The sequence below is a fragment of the Benincasa hispida genome, chromosome 9, assembly GCF_009727055.1.
Source record: "Benincasa hispida cultivar B227 chromosome 9, ASM972705v1, whole genome shotgun sequence".
NCBI classification, from domain to species: Eukaryota; Viridiplantae; Streptophyta; class Magnoliopsida; order Cucurbitales; family Cucurbitaceae; genus Benincasa; species Benincasa hispida.
Genome location: NC_052357.1, coordinates 11,068,731 through 11,090,207, shown reverse-complemented (window position 1 = coordinate 11,090,207; position 21,477 = coordinate 11,068,731). Strand labels below are relative to the sequence as shown.

The 21,477-nt window shown below is 30.0% G+C and overlaps 1 protein-coding gene across 1 annotated transcript; it reads right to left on the bottom strand.

The window, feature by feature from the left end:
- Nucleotides 1–1,643: 1,643 nt before the first annotated feature.
- Nucleotides 1,644–8,043, bottom strand: LOC120086819 (cinnamoyl-CoA reductase 1-like). The gene is made up of 5 exons (XM_039043623.1): nucleotides 7,743–8,043; nucleotides 7,463–7,617; nucleotides 5,058–5,243; nucleotides 4,595–4,947; nucleotides 1,644–2,013 (listed from the first exon to the last, which is right to left on the bottom strand). The coding sequence occupies exons 1-5, from the start codon at nucleotides 7,873–7,875 to the stop codon at nucleotides 1,824–1,826; spliced, it is 1,017 nt and encodes a 338-aa protein (XP_038899551.1). The 5' UTR covers nucleotides 7,876–8,043; the 3' UTR covers nucleotides 1,644–1,823.
- Between the last annotated feature and the right edge of the window lie 13,434 nt (nucleotides 8,044–21,477).

Below are 21,477 nucleotides of genomic sequence, written 5' to 3'. Positions count from 1 at the left end.
CATGTTTTTTTTTAAAAAAAAACTTATTATATTATTGTTACTTCCCCTTTTACTTCTTTGCAAAAAGAAAGGAGAACCGCTGTTGTGAGTCTCCTTTTGTAAGAACTAGGAAGAAAGATAGAGGGCCCCTTAAAAGCTATTTTTACAAGTACTTTTCTATTCTAATAACAAAAATTTTATGAAAAATTATTTTGTTGTATACTTTTATTTCTAATTTGCTTTTTTGAATGACCTAATGTGTTTAATAATTAAAGTTCTCTTCCTATGAAAAGTATGAAAAAGTGTACAATGATATGGGGGCGATTATGACATGATTATGTTTATAAATTATTTTAGGTTAAAGGTTTAGATTCTACTTTGGTCTCTGAACTTTGAATTTTTTCTGTTTTGGTCTCTAAACTTTAACAAATGTCCATTTTAGTCCTTGAACTTTTTAAAGGTGTTTATTTTGGTTTCTGTTATTAAGATTTTGTTAATTATTAAACATATTGATGAGAGGACTTTGTATTTTTGGATGACTAGGTTACCAAATAAGTTAGTCATGCATGCTAAAAAATCTAGGGTTCAACTTTGAATTAGGTGGTAAAGAGTTTTTCTTTAGAAAATCATAAAAGTCATTTTACGTCTAAAATTTTGGCCGTTCACTATTTTGGCACATTGTTGTTGATATTTTATTTCACCTTCATCTTACTCCACCTATACTAGATGCAGTTTTATTCTTAAACAGATTTCATCTTTAAAATGCTAATATAATCTTAACAATAGGGACCAAAATAAACATTTTTTAAAAGTTTAGAAACTAAATAAGACGTATTTTAACCTAGGGTTAAATCCTATTTTGGTCCCTGAAATTTAGGTTAAAATACAATTTTGGTCCCTTTTAAAATTTCAAATTTAGTCCCTATTCATTGAACTATCCAATTATGGTCTCTGCACTTTTATAAATATTAAATTTAGTCTCCAATGCTAATTTATTATTTTTTAAAAAAAAAAAACTTTTTATTATCTAATAGCATTTTTACTATAAATTTTGAAAACATAAATCACATATTATATCTTTTTGCATGAAAACTATTATTATTATTTAATCAACTTCACTAAAAATTAACTTTGAAAGACTAAATTTAAGATTTATTGAAATATTTAAAATTAAACAAACTAGTATAGAGACCAAAATGATGGTTTAACCATTATTTTAAGTTAAATTATAATTTTAGTCTCTAAATTTACATATTTGTGCCAAATAAGTCCATGCACTTTCAATTTTATGTCTATTAGACATTAAACCGATTTTTGCGTGTAATAGATCATTAAACTTTTAATTTTATCTAATAAGTTTTGTGATACTTTTAAAAAATTGTCGAGTAGATCCATGTCAATGATTATTATACATAAAATGAAAGTTTAAAAACTTATTAAATACAAAATTGAAAGTATAAAAATTTAGTTAACCAAATAATCAATATAATCAAATAGTCTCTCACTTTCAATTGATATCTTGCTTGATAAAAAGACCAAGGAGTTAGGAGTAAGAGTAACTCATCAAACTTGATGGAAATGCAATAAAAGCATAGCTCAATTGACATAAAATTTATATCATTGATCTTTTCACTCCCAACTCCACAATCAAAAAGAAAGAAAAATTGCTGCAAAATCAATCACATAGAGATCATAAAAATTTAGATGTGAGTTTTGTAGAGAAACTTACTTTGATTCACGTTGTGTAAAATAGGAACAACTCATGAGAAACATTGAAAGATTAAAAGAGATTATTTCGATTGAGTTGCCCAAACTCTAAGCATACAGTTCTCTATAACTAAGATTCAAGATTGAATTGTAATGGAATCTGCTGGTCGAGCAGAATTGGGAATTGGGAGATGACCTTTCTCTTGTAGGCTCTTAACGGTGTCGTATAGGCACTGCTTTGCTGGAGTGAACTCCAATCCCAACTCCTTCAGCTTCTTGTTGGAAAATTTGTATGCCTTCTTCCTTGGGTTCACTTCATCTGAGCACCTGATTAAACACATACACACACATGTATAAGTAGCTTTATTCTCATAAAATATGTCGGGATTGAACCTCAGACTTCAAGATTCATAGTACAAGTTCATGTTAGTTGAACTATGCTTATGTTGTCTTTATTCTCATAAAAATATACAAAAAAAACTAACAAAAACTTCTTTAAATTTTATAATAGTATGCAAGGCATGTTTGAGAGTGATTTTGAAATCGTTAATATCACTTTTCACATGTTGAAAACCATTTGAAATATGTTATAAATAACTCAATCAATTTTGATGGTATGATAATTGTTATCTAAAAATATAAAACTAAACATTATATAGATGTTGAATGATTAAATTAAAGAAATGTCATTAGGATAAAAGCAATTTTAACAATTCTAAAATTACTCTCAAACATAGTCTTAATACACTATACGACATCCGAAGTGCTTCTACTTCACCTAAAAGACACTTATTAGGTACGTTTGACCCAAAGAGTTGAGAAATAGGAGCTTGTGAACTCCATTCCTTCTTTGGCACAAAGAGTTAGTTGGTACCACTACTATAAAAAACATGAATTTTATATCTTATCAATTTCTTACATTGTGGGTCCCAGGAGTTCACAACTCCTTAGACTTCATAATTCCTTACTCTTCACTATTCTACTCAAATTAAAAAACGTTTATAAATATGATGGAAGTTGACATTGGAAGAAATATAAAGAGTTTGAATGTCCCAAAAGTCTTCAAAATTAAGGTGTCTACACATATGAAATAACTTATAACAAACAGAGTTTAGACTTTTACTCAAAGACCTTCAAAACAGAGAGAGAAAACTAGAAAGTGTTCTGGTGGAGACCCCCATGAAAGATACTTGGGGTCAGTCCAACAATAAGTGATAAGGATCACAAAGGAGGGGTTTGGTGAGAACCTTTCAGCTCCACAAGTATATTTCAATATTATTGGTTGATAAATAAAGAGTCACTTCCGATTCATCAGTTCTTTAAGAAACTAAGGTTAGCTGCTTCTATCATTGATCAAATTCAAATATTCAGAGTTCAGATTTGGTATACCTACTACACCTTACTTAACCCCCTAGAAAATTCCAAGGCAAAATACCAAGTTCCTTCTACTTTTCTTTACAGAACCCTGCTTCTTCAATTTTAGTACAGCCTACTTTTGTCTTGATAAAATCAGTATGTTTAATGACTATTTTATTTCTAATTTTACTTTTTTAATCATTAAATTTGTTTGGTAAGAATTATCTTGCTGTGAAAAAGAACTAAGTAACTTAAAAAAAATCTTAGTCAAGTTTTAGATGTCAAAAACAGGGTCCTTTTCAAATAATATTTTTACTAAAAAGAAGGAATCAATTTTATGTCTAATAAATTAATTAACTTTTAAAGTTTCCAATTTATCATATAAAAAAATTGATCGTTTAGAGACACATCATATACTTTTTAAAGTTTACGAGGCAAATAGATACAAACCTCAAAGATTCATAAAATAAACTTATTGACAATTATCCATATTACTAACATGAACATAGCTAAGCAATAAGAGCAAGACTTAGGTGCAGCTTATGCTTCCCTTCATCTATACACCAAAAATAATAATAATAATAATTTTTTAAAAAAATTGATACGTGACAATTTTTAATTGGGTGAGGCTGCACAATAGATAGGTGTAAGCCTAGGTTGTACCCAATTTTTTTTTTTTTAAATAATAATTGACACGCTCTTTCTCTTGAAATCGAATATTCAAATCTACCAATCTAACCTATAAAAAGGAGATAAAATTTTTGAAGTTAGGTATTTATTTAATATAGGGCGAAATAATAGGTTATTTTGTTACCACATAAATAATGTAGCCAATCCAAATTGGGTCCGCAAAACTCCACATAAATGGTCCCTTTTCCATTTTAATTATATCTATATACATCTAGATTTTGTGTGTCTAATGTCAGTCCTCCAGTTTTCGCTGTTAATTCATTATTTTTTTCATTAAAAAAAAAGTCAAGCCTGTTTCATTAGTACAATAAATATGGTGCCAAGATTTGAATTCTATATATATATCGATTATCATCCAACTATACTCATGTGACCCATCATTGTTGTTAATTCCTTTATTGCTTGCACGATATTCCAACAATTTATTATTTTAAAAAAACATGTGGTTGATTAATTTTGGACTGCTTATGCCATGTAATGTAAATGTTAAACTTAGCGAGTTATAAGGCAAAATGAATTTATAAGACTCCTTTGATAACCATTGTCTTCTACGTGATTTTCACTTTTTTCAAGTAAAAGGTTGAATTCTTTGTCAAATTTTAAAAACAGTATCAAGTTTTTTAAAACCACTTTTTTAGTCTTCAAAACTTGCTTGAATTTTGGAAGAATTCCTAACTAAATTGTAGAAGAAATTAATAGAAACAAATAGGGTTTATATACTTAATTTTCAAAAATAAAAACCAAAACCAAATAGCTACCCTAACAAAAGGTTATGGGAACTAAATAGATACTCCATGATCAAACTCGTAAATTTTACTTTCAGGTTAACAAAAATGGACAGCTTAGAGGGAAGTTAACTTACTTGGTAGGAACAGGATATTCCGGGAACAATTTGGCCAGAATCTCAACAACCTCCCCTCTGTGAAGCACACTCTCGGCGCAGAGGTACCGGCCGGCGGCGGAGGGAGTCTCGTACACAAGGATATGAGCTAGAGCCACATCCTTCACGTGCACATATGCCTGAACGGAATTAGCGTACGTCTTAGCTGATCCAGTCAAGTATTTCAGTACATGAATTATGCTCGCATTAATGGTGGATTGCAACAATGGCCCTAGCACCAGCACTGGATTCACCACCACCAAATCCACCCCCTTCTCCTTCGCAACCTCCCATGCCGCCTGCTCCGCCACAGCTTTTCCATAGCAATACCAATTCTGCAAATCCCCAAATTCATATTTCATCTCAATCGCAAGATCTCGATTCATAAATCAGAAATTAGCGTATAAAAACACTTCAATTAGTCGTGATTATTAGGAAATTTAACCTTTGTGTTCTTGCAGAACTCGAGATCGCTCCAGCAGGACTCGTCGACGATGTCGTCTGGACCTCGGTTGGGGTCCATGTAGACTGCACCAATCGAGGAAGTGAACACCACGCGACGGACATTGGCTTCGGCCGCCGCAAGTATGACGTTCTCTGTGCCGTTGACCGCCGGCTCCACCATTTGCTCCTGCAAAAGTTAAACAAAACCACAACCACCATTGCTGTCACTCTCCTAAACCTATCGGATTGTACAAAGAGAACAGGGTGGGGGAAATCATATAGCAATCAATAAACATTTTCATATAAAGTAAAATTTAGTCCAATTCTGTTTAAAATTATTTTCCTATATTTTGAAACATATTATGTAATTTTCAATTTTACGAAAATATCATAAAATTTAAAATTATAAGATCCACGATTTATTATATTTGAATAACATTGTTATACATGCGAGACAAAATGTTTAGCCAAATATTGCGAGATAAAATGTTTAGCTAAATGTTTAACAATGTTCAGCCAAAAATTGTTATACCTGCGATCCATTCAGTTAAGCTATACAATTTTAGATGGGAAATATATAATATAGTTAGAAAATTTATTTTGAAAATATTGACAAATAATAGTCATATATATATATATATATGCAAAGATATTGTAATTAAAGTGTGGGGTGGGGATAGTACAAGTATTATGCTATATTGGTTGCTCATATTTTTTTGATGTGGATAACTATAGGATAATTAAAATATTTTAGTTTAATATTTGTTTAGTTGTTAATTTAGATTAATTAGTATTTAACTAATACTTTAGAATTAATTAACTTTTTTTTTGTAAGGCTATAAATAGCCAAATTTAAGGTTGTAATAGAAAGCTTTTGATCTAGAACTTGGTTCTTTAGAGAGTGCTCTCTCATCTCTTTAGGGATGGATTTTTCTTGTTTGGCCATAGATTTGGCCTAAATACTTCAACCTATTGCATAATTTTTATTGTCTTAACTATACAGTTAAATGGAGATGCTACCAAAATGACCTAGAGGATATACTCTAAAACGACAAAGAGGCAAGGGTGGATTTAGTATGGGCTCCTAAATTTTATGCTATTTATATAATATATATATTTATAATTGTATAGTATCAAAACTACTAGTTCACTTAGTGATAAATCTACTTTTCTTCTCTAGATTCAGGTTCAAGTCTCATTTATTACATTTACTTTTACTAAATTATATAAAGCTCGTTGTCAACCAAATTTAAAAAATGAGAAAAAGAAGAAAAAATAACGTTGGGTTTGTTTTTTTACTTTTGAAATTTATGCTTTTTTTCCTCTATCTTTTAATTATAGTTTTTATCTTTCTAAAAAAGATATTTGAATATTTAGTTATATTTCAAAGAATAAATAGAAGTTTTTAAAAACATTAATATTCTGTTGGGTAACCATTTGAATTTTGGTTTTTAGTTTTTGAAAAATAAGTAGATTTTCTCTCGATTTCTTAGAACGATTTAGATCTATTTTAAGTAAAACATTTGAATTCTTAATCAAATTAAAATAATAAAAACAAGTTTTTCAAAACTATTTTTTATATTTTTCAAAACATGGTCTGGTTTTCCAAAACATTGGTAAAATGTAGGAAACAAAAAATAAATAATAAAATGATTACTAAAGAGACAACCTAATTTCTCAGTTTTAAAAATTTAGAAATAATTTTTTGAAAATATTAATAAAAATTGACAACAAAACAAGCGAACATATAGATGAAAGTAGTATTTCCAAACTTAAATTTAAAAAATAGAAAGCTAAACATCAAACGATTATCAACATATAGCCTCGAATTTTAGTTTTAAATTATACAAAATTAAGCTTAAAAAGATTACCTCCAATAATTTTTTTATGATTTTATTATCGACTTCCACGTTTTCAAAACTTAACTTTAAAATTCAAAAGAAAAAATATTTCTAAAAAAATAGCCATGAGTTTAAATTTTGAATTGTATACTCTAAATTAATAGTTATATCGATTTAAACCTTAAATTTAGAATTTATATCGATACCACTCTCAAAATTATACCATTATTAATTTAAGATTTAAATTAATATACTTGTTACAACCCATAAATTTAAAAGAAAAAAACGTCATCTTCCAAATACGAAATCATAAGATGGGGTATGGGGGTCCCTGCAATGACTCATATTCAAAAGTGGGGCCCAGCCATTAATGAATATGAAACCACGCATGCACAAAAGAAGCAATATATCCCTCAGGATTCTCTCATACCATTACCATTATCATCCCAATTCTAATTTTCCCGGGAACTAAAACAGGAAAAAGGAAAAAAAAAAAGGATAAATAAATAAATAAATAAAAATAAATTGAAATCGAAAGAGAAAATGCGAAGAGCAAATCACCCACCGGATCGTCAGTGACAGGCGACGCCGTGTGGAAAACGCCATCGCAGCCATCGATCGCCGCTTTAAGGCTTTCGAAATCGAGAAGATCCGCTTTATACAAACTGAGCCTCTCCGCCGCACCTTCGAGTTCTCTCAAATGGCCGTTCTTCGGATCCTCTGTAAAACAACAAAAACTCCTAATCCTGATCAAAATCGACAGGAATTTCCGCAGATTGCATAGACATTTCACACTATACGATTGAGATATGAAAATACGAATTAGGTTAAATAGAAGATCAAACCTGGATTTCTGACGGTTCCTCTTACGAAATAGCCTTTCTGGAGGAGGAGTTTGACTATCCATGAGGCAATGAAACCGCTGGCGCCGGTGACGCATACGGTGGAGGCGGCAGTTGAAGAACCGTCAACCGGCATGATTTTCGAATAGAGAGAGAGATGGAGAATGCGTGTAAGTAAGTGGAAATGGTTTGGTGAAGCAGAGAGAGAGAAAACGGGAAAATTGAAAAGGAACGAAGAATCTCCAAGTTTCTATTGGAGTACAGCGAACCACCATGGAAGCTTTAGCACCATTTTATAAGCAAAATGTTTGCTGCAATTTAACCACTCACCTAACCCCTTTAAATTCTTTTTCTTTTTTCTTTTTTCTTTTTTCTTTTTTCTTTTTTCTTTTTTCTTTTTTCTTTTTAAATAGTTTCCTAAGAAGATACTTGTTTTAAATCATAAAATTACTACAAATATTTTTAATAAAATTCTTGGTTTCATTTCTAGTGTATTAAAAAAAAATTATTTGAGTCATGTCATAAAACAATAGTGTGGTCTTTTTTGGTACAATATTGTTTTAATGTGTAATTAAATAATGATTTAATAAACATATTTAAACATGTGGATATACTACTTGCCATGTCATTCGTAGAATACGTAAATAAAACATAATACACATCAAAATATATTTACATATTTATTTATTTATATATGTTACTAGATGAGAGAATTAAAAACTTCAATATATTTAGGACAAAATTGATGATTTTAAAATTTGAAATGAGGATTAAATCTTCAATTTTAAAGGAGTAAGTGAAGGTCGATTAATGTTGAGTTAAATTTTTTTAACATGAAATTAAAAATTATCAAAATGATATTTAATTGTTTTATATGTATCAACTATCACACAATTATAGCAAATTAGCTAGTTTTTGTGTGGTTGGGGCTTGAAGAAAGTAATCTAGTGATTTTATTAATATGAAAATCTAATAGCTAATTATAGAGAAATAGAGATGTTTTATTGTTATGGAAAAAGAATGGTATATCCCTCAAGTAGTTTTTTGTGATGGAAAATGTTTGGGTTAGGGCCACCTAAGTCTCAAGTTGGAGTTGGTGGATGAAGTGGGAAAAAAAATCATGGTATGGTTGAGGAGAAAATTATAGCAAATAATAATAATAATCAAATATTATTTTTTTAAAAAAAAAATGTTGACCCTATTGGCCAAAAAGCCCTTTGTTAAAAGTTTGGTAAATCTATGTTGGAAGGTGTAAGACCTAACAAAAGCGTAAAATACTTTTTTTTTTCTTTTTTTAAACAATAGGGTAAAATACTTTTTTTTTTCTTTTTTTAAACAATAGGGTCAAATACCTTTTTTTTTCTTTTTTTAAACAATAGGGTAAAATACTTATTTTCCTAAGCACCTAGACACATCATCTCAAATCATATTTGATAATATGAAAATCACGTTTAAAAATTTATTAAATTAGATTTTGAATGGCTCATAACATCTTTGTGAGTATTTTGTTTTCACTCGTCTATTTTTCTCTCTAACATATTTATTTTTAAGGGCATGTTTGGATTATCAATAAAAAAAAAAGTGTTTATTAAAAGTCATTTTCATTTAAATATATTTTTTTAAAATAAAATTTTTTAAAATAAAACACTCGTGTTTGGTTACACCACTTTCTAAAAAGTGCTTTTTTATGCAATTTTGTTTGGTTTGTATTTTTATTAATGTCAAATTACTATAAAAGATTATTATAAAATACTATGAACTAATAATTTTAAATGATAGTTGTTGAAGTTGGTCGTTGATGGTTGTTGCCGGAGTTGGTGGTGGCGGTGATTGGAGATGGTAGTCAAAGATGGGTGTTGGTGGTGGTCGTCGGATTTGGCGGTAGTTGGTCGGACAGATTTCGTCGGCTAAATCAAAACCAATAATTTTAAACCGTTTCCACTAAAATTAATGTAGTAGCGGTAGCAAGGCTTAAACACAGGAAACCTTTGAATTTCTCAATCAAATAGTTTACAGCCCGAGGGTAACCGATGGGGGGAGGATTTAAAATTTGTTTTGATGCAAAGAAATTTAAATAACATAAAATAAAAGCACAAATTAAAAGGTTTAATAAATTGTATGAGAAAGTCTAGCTTGGGTTGTATGAAAATTTTCCTTTTCAAAATATTTGATCATTGAATTATCATTATCAAAATAAATTAATTGCTTACATCTAACCAATTCAATTAGAAAAACTAATTAAATTGTCCTAAATAACTAACTATGAAAGACATGCATATTCAAATTATCCTAATTGCATTAAGATCTAGGGAACATTAGGTGGAATATTTAACTTTCGAGCACCTAGTTAAATATTCATTTGATTCAATTCTATGTTGGTTAGAACAATACTAATCTTAATCGATTCGCAAGCTAACATAAACTATCACTTTTTACAGATAACATACAATCAAGTTTCACAAGTTGAACGTTAATCAAAAGCAATATCATACGATCCCAAAACGTACAACGATATGATAATATTTCATTAACCACGAAATTGAATCCAGCAAATACAAGAATTTGTTTCGAAAACTCACAAATACATGAAAATCGGGAAAACTCCTAAAAATCCAAGCTAGAAATGATTACCTTAGCCCATAATTGACATATCGATCAATGGGTTTGAGTTTGAATACATCTATTGGACAGAAAGAAGAGGAAAATAAAGAAAAATCGAGTTTCAATCGGCAGAAATCAAAGAGTTCATGACCTAGGTGGCTAAAGTTAGTATTTATAAAACCATGATGGTGCGATGGGCTAGGGTACAGTGTTGCGGCATTGATGGAAATTCACATGCATCCAGACTTCGGAACACCACGACGCTCTAAGACAGCGCCGCAACACTGTGTGCTTTCCACGAAATTGAGCATTATGCCTTTTTCAGTGTCAACGACATCGTGAAGGTAGGGACAAAATTGTAATTCTTCATTAGATAGAAAGAAGAGGAAAATAGACATGTCGATCAATGGGTTTGAGTTTGAATACATTTATTGGACAGAAAGAATAGGAAAATAGAGAGAAATCGAGTTTCAATCGGCAGAAATCAAAGAGTTTATGACCTAGGCGGTTAAAATTAGTATTTATAAAATCATGATTGCGTCGTACGGTAGGCTACAGTGTCGTGGCGTTAATGGAAATTCACATGCATCCAGACTTTGGAGCCCACAACACTCTAAGACAGAGTCGCGATGCTGTGTACTTTTCACGAAATCGAGCAATTTTCCTTTTCAGCATCAAGCACAACACCGTGAAGGTAGGGGCAACATTGTAATTTTCCATTTTTCTTTCCGGATTGAAGCAATTTGACTCCATTTTAGTCAGCTTTAGCTCCATTCTATTACTAATATTCGGTTCTACCTTTATTGTACTCGAAATCTATAAAATAACCAAAAGACACAAAATCCTAGAACAATCCTAAATTAAGCGGGACAAGATAACACATTTTCAATGCTATTAGCAAGAGGTGGTAATCCTGGTGGTCGCCGTCGGAGTTGGACATCGATGGTGGTACAAAGTTGGCCATCGATGGTGGTACGGAGTTGGCCATCAATGGTGGTAGTCAAAGGCAGCCTTCGATGGCATCCATTGTTGAAGTTAGTTGTCAGAGGTGGAGGTTAAAGGTGGCCCTTGAAGGTGACTACCGAAGTTGGCCACTAGTAGTGGTAGGTGGAGGCAACCTCTAATAGGCCTGCCGCTGATGGTGGTGGCCGAAAGTGATCAAAGTTTGTCATTGGAATTGGTTGACACTAAAGGTCCTTAGAGATGGTTGCCAAAAGTTTCACCATAGTAGGTTATTGGTGGTGGTTGCTCAAGGTGACCGACGGAAGGCAGTGGTGGCTAGTGGCAACATGGTGGAAGTGAAGTACTTACTTGTAATGACATTTTGGTAATTCTACGAATTATACAACTTAGGGAGAGATTAACCATTAAACACTCAAAAACCATTTTTCTAAAAGTTAATTTCAAGTGTTTCTCTCGAGTATATTTATTTTATTATTTTAAAAGCTATTTTGGGTGGTTGTCGAACACTAACTTATTCCAAAATTAATTTTTTTTCCAAAATTAAACACTTAAAAATTAAATCAAACACAACATAAATTTTGTCCCAAAATTTTATTTTCTATCTGAGCTTTCTTTCTCTTCGTACAAATTTTTTTTATTTTTCTAGGTTATCTTTATTTCTCTAACATATCTTTTACTTTTTTTTAAAAAAAAAAATAATAATCTCTCTTTATTGAAACGCCACTGTGGCTAAATTTAATATCCAATCAAGATAATAGGAAAGCCATACAACATCATGCTCATCTAATTTAGCAAATTTTCCTACTCTATCAAGTACGTTATTACATAAACGACGGCAAAAGGTAAAAGTGATGAATTTGAAACTTCTTGAGATCTCTTTGATTTCTTCAATCCATCATGTAACTTAATGTATTATTGAATCTTCCTTTGTAATTAGGTTTATTGATTATATAGAATCAGATCGCCCCAGGTGGCGAAGAGCCGACATCGAGGACTTCGAACTTGGAACGAGCATGAAGAAATTAACGATACTTCTAAGTTTCATCACCAGATGTATTCCTTCAAAAATGACAGGCACTTTAGTCAAAAGAAGATCGAAAGTGACATACATTGATTTTGTCACAAGTACAACTTTCAAAGACCCTTCCGAGTCTCTCAAAATGACATTCAATTCTGTTTTTGGTAGATCCGATTGCCAAGCAACATCAATATTTATTTTATGATTTCGAAGATGCTTTCATTTTTTCAGATTGCGAGTATTCTTATTTACAAAATTATTATTGGATTTCGGTTTTCTTATTAGTGAATTCTTGAACTCATCAACCTATTTCAAAATCCATTTGCATTTCAAAGAGATTTCTAGAATTGGTTTGCTCAATCTCAATCTAAAATTATCAATTTCTCTTACAAAATTTCTTTTACTAATATTCTCATATAAGAATGCTAACAAACATTCCCTCTCTATGATATCTCCATCGAGATATTTTTCTTTTATCTCTATAAATCATCTATTTTAAATTTTTCTCTTGAATGAAATTGAATCAGTGTATTTAAAATTTTATTTTTATGCCTCCACTTATTTTTCCCTCTCTACACACCTTTTTATCTCTTCAACTCTTTAGGAAACAATTTTTTTTTTTTTTTAAAAAAAAATCAATGATAATCATCAAACAATATATTTTATTTTATATTTTTTAAGAATAAAAAAGAAAAACTAGTTACCAAACATGCATGACTTGTTTTCACACGTAACCAACAAAAAACAAACAATAATAAGAATAGTTATCCAACAAGACCTAAGATTTTTCTCTATCTTGTAGATCTTATTAGTGTTAGTTTTTATATTTACTACGTACAAAATTAAACCAAACAAAATCAGTAAAAGGGGTTTTTACCTAAAATGTTTTTAGAAAAGACACATATTACGCGTCTTGAATATTTTATTTTTTTACCAAAAAAAAAACTATTAGCCTCCTTATTTTTACTTAGCCATCACCTACGTTATATATATATATATATAATTTATTTATTTATGTATTTCTTTCTCCTCCATGCATACTATCTCTCCCCCATGCATATGTTCTCTCTCCTCCAATAATATATTTCATATATTCTCTCTCCCATAATTCACCGTCATTTCTTCCTCTTCCCTATCTTTTCTCCTTCCGGTGATGTGAGTTGTAGGTGGTAGACAACGATGTGGGGTGAATTGATGGCTCAACACGAGGTGACACGAATGACTTGGGACAAATCGATGGTGCGAACAGCGTGGGACAAATCGATGGTGACAGATTGAGCATATTCGGTTGACGGCACGGCGGGACAAGCAAATCTGGTCAACAACGATGGGGAGAGAGATCCGTGGAGGTCATGGCTGAAGAAGAAGAAGAGAAGAAGATAAAGGGTTATGTATTATAAATTCCCATATGAATATGGACTTTATTGTTTTCCTATTTTATTATATATTGTGACATATATGTACTTTTTTTTAGCTTTGGTAGGAAATTTGATATATACTATGGTATATGTATTCATTTATTTTATATAAACAAGTGTTTTTTTTTCTCATTTAGACTTTTATTTTATTATGATATATATACTGCGGAGTAAATGAAATTTATGAAGATTTATATACTGTAATATATTTCATATATTGGTTTATACTATGATTTATGTTAAGCATTGAATGAATCTTTAATTTATAAACCGTAGTATATTTCATATATTGGTTAGAATATTTTCAAATACCTAACAAAATATTCTAAGGTATATTTAAAATAATCATGAATCCGTCAAAATGTTCTAAGGTATATTTAAAATAATCATGAATCTATCAAAATGTTCTAAGGTATATTTAAAATAATCATGAATCCGTCAAAATGTTCTAAGGTATATTTAAAATAACCATTAATCCGTAATAAAAAAAACACTCAATAAATTGATATGTACAAATAAACAACGGAATATATTACATGTGCAGATGAACAAATAATGAAATATTTCACATAATAACAAAAGTCAACGTGAAAAACGAAATGGAAAATAAAATCATATTATATGTCATTTTCTCTCTCCAAAATAAAATGGAAAAAATATATCAAATGCATTTTATCTCTACAATCGAAAAGGGAAAAAAATCATAATAAATGTATGTTCTCTCTCCATAATAAATGCGTTATATGGTGATTTATGTCAAACATTGAATTTATATACTGTGATATATTTCATATATTGGTTATAATAGTTTTAAATTCCTAACAAAATGTTCATATTTTAAATAACCATGAATTCGCAAAAAAAGAAACGTGAAACCAATGAAAATAGAAAAAAAATCATTAAATGTATTTTCTCTATCCAATTAAATTAAATAAAGGAAAAAATTTTAACAAATAAATGCATTTTCTCTCCCCATTTGAAAATATGAAAAAAAAAATCATATCAAATGAACTTCTCTCTATAATAAATGGAGATCGAAGTCAATATAGGTCGGAGATCAGAGCCGTTATAGTACTGAGTTTAAAACCAATGAATGAAATGCTCAAGTCAAAGACTGAGGTTGGGACTAACGGAATCCATCGAAGCCAATAAGAGGCGGAGATCAGAGCCGTTAGAGCACTGAGTTTGAAATCGACGAAATGCCTCAAGTTAAAGACTGACGGCTGGACTGACGGAATCCCCAGGTTGCGCACTAAAATCGAAGCCAATAGGAGGCAGAGATCAGAGCCGTTAGAGCAATGAGTTTAAAATCGACGGAATGCTCAAGTCAAAGACCGAGGCTAGGATCAACGGAATCCTCAGGTCGCGTACTAAGATCGAAGCAATAGAGGGCGGAGATCATAGCCGTTAAAGCACTGAATTTGAAATCTATGAAATTCTCAAGTCAAAGACTGGGGTTGGGACCGACGAAATCACCAGGTCTCATACTAAGATGGAAATCAGAGCCGTGAAAGTACTGAGTTTGAAACCGAAGGAATGCTCAAGTTAAAGACTAAGGCTGGGACTGACGGAATCCTTAGGTCGCGTACGAAGATCGAAGCCAATAAGGGTGGAGATCAGAGTCGTTAGAGCACTAAGTTTGAAACCAACGAAATACTCAAATCAAAGACTAGGGCTAGGACCAACATAATTCTCAGGTCACGTACTATGATCGAAACCAATAGAGGGCTAAGATCAGAGTCACTAGAGCAATGAGTTTGAAACCGACGAAATCTTCAAGTCAAAGACTACAGCCAAGCCGACGGAATCCTTAAGTCATATACTAAGATAAAAGCCAATAGAGTGTCAAGATCCTTAAGGACTTAAGATAGAATCTTCAGGTCGCGGACTGAGGTCATGCTTATAGAAACCCGAAAAAAGAAAAGGGGCAATGGGGGCAAGTTAGTAAATTTGAAAAAGATATCCTCCAAGATTAAAAAAAGAAGGAAGGAGTGAGAAGTAAATAATAAAAAAATGGGGTTTAAGTGTAAAAAATGGGTATAGGAAAAAAAGAAAGAAGTAGAAAAAAGAAAAAGAGAGAAAAAAAAACAAAAGAAAAAGAAAAGGAAAAGAAAAGGAAAAACGGAAAAGGAAAAGAAAAAAATAAAACAAAATAGAAAAAAAAAAGAAAGAAAGAAAGAAAAGTTTAGAAGAAGAGGAGGGGATTAGGATACTGCAAGCGTTTGAGGTCCTATTTATAGAGGTTCTCCCAAATTCCGTGACAAATTAGAAAATCCAAATTAAATAAAGAATTGAAATAAATTATTAGATTTTATTAGATTTCCTAATTTGATTTTATCCTAATTTCAAATTAATTAAAAAAAAATTAAGGTCCTATTTAATTTGATTTTAGTAGATTTCGTCCTCAAATTTATCTTCAAGTAAGATTTGGATAGGTAGATAAAATCTCACATCAAAATTTGGGCATATTCTAAATTCTATTCAAAATCAAATTTAAACTATGGAAATTAAAATTTGGTCATATTCTAAATTTTATTCAAAATCAAATTATTCAATTAAATTGTAAATAAAATCTCAAATTAAAATTTTGGCATATTTCAAATTCTATCCCAAATCTAAACCATCTAAATTTAAACTTTTATCCTCAAGTCAAATTAAATTAAGGGTAAAATCTCAAATGGATATAAAATTCAAATTTGGGCATATTCCAAATTTTATATCAAATTCATCTAAATTTAGGTTCTTATCTATATTTTCAAAACAAGATGGGGTAAAATCTCAAATTAGAATTTGGACATATTCCAAATTTTATCCCAAATTCAAGTTAGACTTATGTACTAAATTCATAGCTTGACTAACACATCAATTGAGGTCAAATTCAAGAACAAATATGTTTGAATTTCGATTACAACTTTATATTTTTCAAGATTTATCCATCTATATATGTGCATAAATCTTGAAGGAGAAATTTTGGACCAATCACAAATTGCCACGTTATTTACTAAATTAATGACGAAATTCCAAATCGTCAAATTTGGGATGAATTAAGAGTTGACGTGTGTCATAAATTGAAGTTGAAGCCAAATTCCGATGACGCCACGTGTTTTCATCATGACCGTTGAATCGGATAAAATTAATTTGGTCTAATTTGATATTATTATTTGGATTAAAGTCTAACTAAGCTCAAATCAGACCCAAAACCAATTAATTGGGCCCAAAGGCTGATCATCCAAGTAGATCAATAAGCCTAAAGGCCGATCATCAAGAAAATCAACAAGTCCATGAGTCGATCATCCAAGAAGATCATCAAAGTCTATATGGACAGCAACAATACGGGTGGTCAAAATAGGGATGGTCCTTCCCTAACTGAAGATGAAAGAGAACGCATGCTTTTATCAATCTTTGAAGCCGAATTGAGTGAGATGGAACCTATAAGATTAAGAGAGATCCGAAATCGTAAGCGTAGTATCTATCCATGCCATATTACTGCACTCAAAGCAGACATGCCGGTGGATATGGTTTCTACTTCTTAGATTAGTCTTCCCATTATCTTCTCTAACCTAGTCAAAAAAAGTATTACTGATTCCGAGGTTGTCGTGCTGACCGTACTAGTATTGGGGGTGAGAACCGGTGGCTGCTCACCCTCCGAATCTTCTGACCGCGTCATCTGAGACCGAGATCGGGTGCCATCTCTTTCTTTGTAGATGTAGATTTCCTTCCTGTGTTCTTAGTTGCATTGCATAAGGACTAACCGCTTTCTTGTTTGTGATTGCCTTTACTAAGTACACTAGATTCATTCCTTTTGCTCTCGAGATCCTAATGCCAACTGCAAGATAACATCAGAAGCGTCAATGCATCGTCGAATAGGTGGCAAGCTCAAAAGTCGATCATCCAAGAAGATCATCAAGCCCAAAGGCCAATCATCTAAGAAGATCAACAAGCCCAAAAGTCGATCATCCAAGAAGATCAACATATCTAAAAGTTATCATCGAAAAAGGTCAACAAGCTCGAAGGTCAATCATCCAAGAAGATCAACCAATTTAAATATTAAAGTTTATTTTAATCGCATCAAAGAATTATTGTATTAGAGATTATATTTTCTATACTGAAATTGATATAAATACAAAGTTCAAATCTTACGAGACGAAGTTTTTTTTTCGAAAACCTCATGCAAACAATGCCTCTAATATTTTTAGAAACCACTCGTTTTTTCTAATTTTTCTATTAAAATAGCAGTATTCATCTATTTAATCTGTCTACCATGGGCAAGCCGATTTTCAATCCTATCAACATTTAGCATAAATTTTGGCTATTAAAAATTTGGACAATTAATTCAATTACATTAATTAAACATGGTTTCTTTCAAAGAAAAATATAATAAAAAAGTGACATTATATTGGGAAAACTGGAAAATATGTTTGGGGCTCCTTTTTTATAAAAATATCTCTCATGGCTCTAAATTTTGGGTAAGTTAGTATTTAGTCCCTAAATTTTAAAATATTTTACTTTTAGTCAGTTTTAAGTTCGATTTCAATTTAGTCTTTGGATTTCTAAATTTTACAATTTTACTATTGAGATTAATTTTTCAATTTAATCCCTAGATTTCAACACTTACATTGATTTTCACTAAATACTCACTTTCAGACTTTCATGTTCATATTTGTTAATTAATTTAAAAGAATTTTAATTAACTAAATTCACTATATTTTTTATCATTATTAAAAATAATTTTAAACCCACACTTCATAATTATTATTAATTAATTAATAGACATTAAACACTAGATACTAAATTTAGTATTTAGTGCAAAGTAGGGACTAAAAGTCTAAATCTTGAAACCTAAGGATCAAATCGAAACAAAACTCAAATATCAAGAGTAAAATTATAACATTTTAAAACTTAAGGATTAAATTGAAATCAAACTCAAATTTTAAGGACAAATGTGTATTATTTTTAAATCGAGAGTCAAAAAAAGATATTTTTGCCCTATAATATTTTATGAGACCATGCTTAAAATTTTAGAAAAAAATAAAATAAAAGTAAAAAATCAACCCAATAACAACCATGTTATGTAATAAAGCATACGACTTTTTGTTGAGAAAATTAATCGGGTTAGCTTCAATTCACTTTATAATGAAGAATTGGAATTGTGTAAACAATAAATAATAATTTCTAATTCGTAAATTTAGTTGACTTTTTATAATATTTTTAGAAATAGATAGGTAATTTATTAAATAAGTATTTGAAAATTTCAAATTCCCTATTAAGAGAAAACCTTTTTTTCATTTAAGAATTAAATTCAACTAATTACCAACTATTTAACAATATAATTTTTTTTTTGGCACGAATCTCTAATTAACACATCTTACTCAAAGTTTGTATATTCAAATCTTTAATCAAAGTATAATAAGAAAAACCTATATATATATATATATATATATATAGTTTTCCTTAAACAAAAACTTAATAAAAATACAGTAATTTATCAAAGCAGATGCAAATTTTAAAATTAAGTAAGAAAATAGATTATTGGTAGTTCTGAACAACCTTCAAATTCAAATTAAGTGTTCAAAGTCAAAATTATTGATTTCAACTCAATTATGTATTATTAAATTTCCTTCTCTTTTTTAAAAAAGAAAATCTATTATGTATTTAAAATAAATGTAATGTAATGAAGTAAACAATAATGAATGATTACTTTTCTCCACATAGGTTTCGAAATTTAAAGGTTTTTTTTTTTAAAAAAAAAAAAAACATTTGAAATTAAAGGTTAATTTATTATGAAAAGTACATGGGAATCGAACTTCTAATTTTGAGATCGGTAGAACAAACTTTATGTTGATGAGTTATACTCACGTTGCCCAGTTGTGAAAGGTATTTTAAAACATAATTTCTTATGGACAATATTTTAAATGAGTTTTAATGATGAACGATTAGCATTGTAGTAGATCATGTTCTTACACGTAACTCGCATAAATGTTATATCTACAATATTTTTCTTCTTCATCTATGTTTTCGAAAATTTAGAAAATTATAGATCATTCCATTTTTCATTAATTATACGTTCTCTCTCAAATGCTCAAATGTCGAGATTGATATTTGATAGCATATGTTTTATGTCAGATTAATTATGCTGAGCATTTTGACAATATCATTTCATTTAGGTCATATATTTTGTCTGATGAGTATAAATATTAAATATTAAATATTTAGCAGTTAATATTTGAGATATTAAATATGTATTTGGATATGCAAAATAATAAATATCTATTAATTAAATATTATATTTATGTTGATAACTTGAACATAGTTTAATTAGTTTAGGTATATATTTTCTCAGAAAACAAAAAACGAACTAGTTGAAGCATATATCCTCAACCCGACAAGTCACGTGTTCAAATCTTTCGACCTTTAATATTAAAATTTTATATTAAAGAGCTATAAAACAAACAACCCCTAATAAAAAGTTTAATTTGACCAAAGTAAATATTGGCCAGTGACTTCGAATGGAGGAGAAAATTTTATAATTTATTATTTATTTATTAAAAAGGGTTTTGGTAGTTGACCCTAACCTTATTTAGCTTTTATAGTCATTTCAATCTACTAATTAATTATCATAATCAAATGAGATGAACTTTTTGTTTTAAATTTTGAAGTGATGGAAAAATAAATTTTTATAGGATGAATCAAACCAAATTATATAGGATTAGAATAATATTTTTCTTTTCAATTATCCAATTTTTAGTCTTTATACTCTAAAAATTTTTAAATTCATTCCTTGTATTTTTAATAAATTTTAAATCTAACCCTCTAAAGTTAATATTTATTGAAATTAGATAAATAATAAATGATTTTCATGCAAGAATTCACATGAATAAGATCAATTTTAAGATTTACTGCGAAAATTAGACATTTATAAGTTTAAATATTGAATAAAGAATGGAACAGACTAAAAGTGCACTCAACAAAATAATACTTTACCTTTATGGAAGTGGTACGGTCAATTAATTAAGAACTTAAGTTTTTTGACATTTTGTAGCCACTTGTGAGCAAATTTTTGGTAGCTGTGTTGAATATTTTTTTACCTAGGTTCTGTAATCTTAATGTCAAGTTTGAGTATTTTCTTTTTACTTGATTGTTAAATTATTAAACTTCCAACTTTTAGTTATCGTTGAATTATCCTTATATGAGCAAAAAATTCTTATTTAAAGCATATGTGATAGCAAGAGAATTCTATTTTAGTCATTTTAATCACTCATCACTACTTGTTTGATTCACAAAACTTCAATTTCATTTCTTTCTTACAGGGTACAATAGTTCGTTGAAAACAACCGAAACGAGCCAACTAAATTAATTTGGTTGAAAACCAACTCGAACCAACTATTCTCACACCCCTACTGATAATGAAGTCCCAACATCCTTAGAAACCTTTTGAAAGAAAGAATATTTAGGTAAAGGGATTGGTGAAGTACATTAATGCAACATGCTCCACAAAACAAAGCCAACAACTTAGAAATAGTGGAAGAGTGTCCCATTCAATAAAGGGCTATTGCCCCCTTAAGCAAATTCTTGTTGGGTCTGTTCTAATATGCTTCTAATGTTAACCATTCATTACAATTAACCAAAATTTCCAATCAAATTTAATAAGATTGAATACTTTTTTACATCTATATGCTCAGAAGTCTTGACAAACACAACACGGTGTAATGAAAGTCAAAACACCACCTAACAAAGAAAA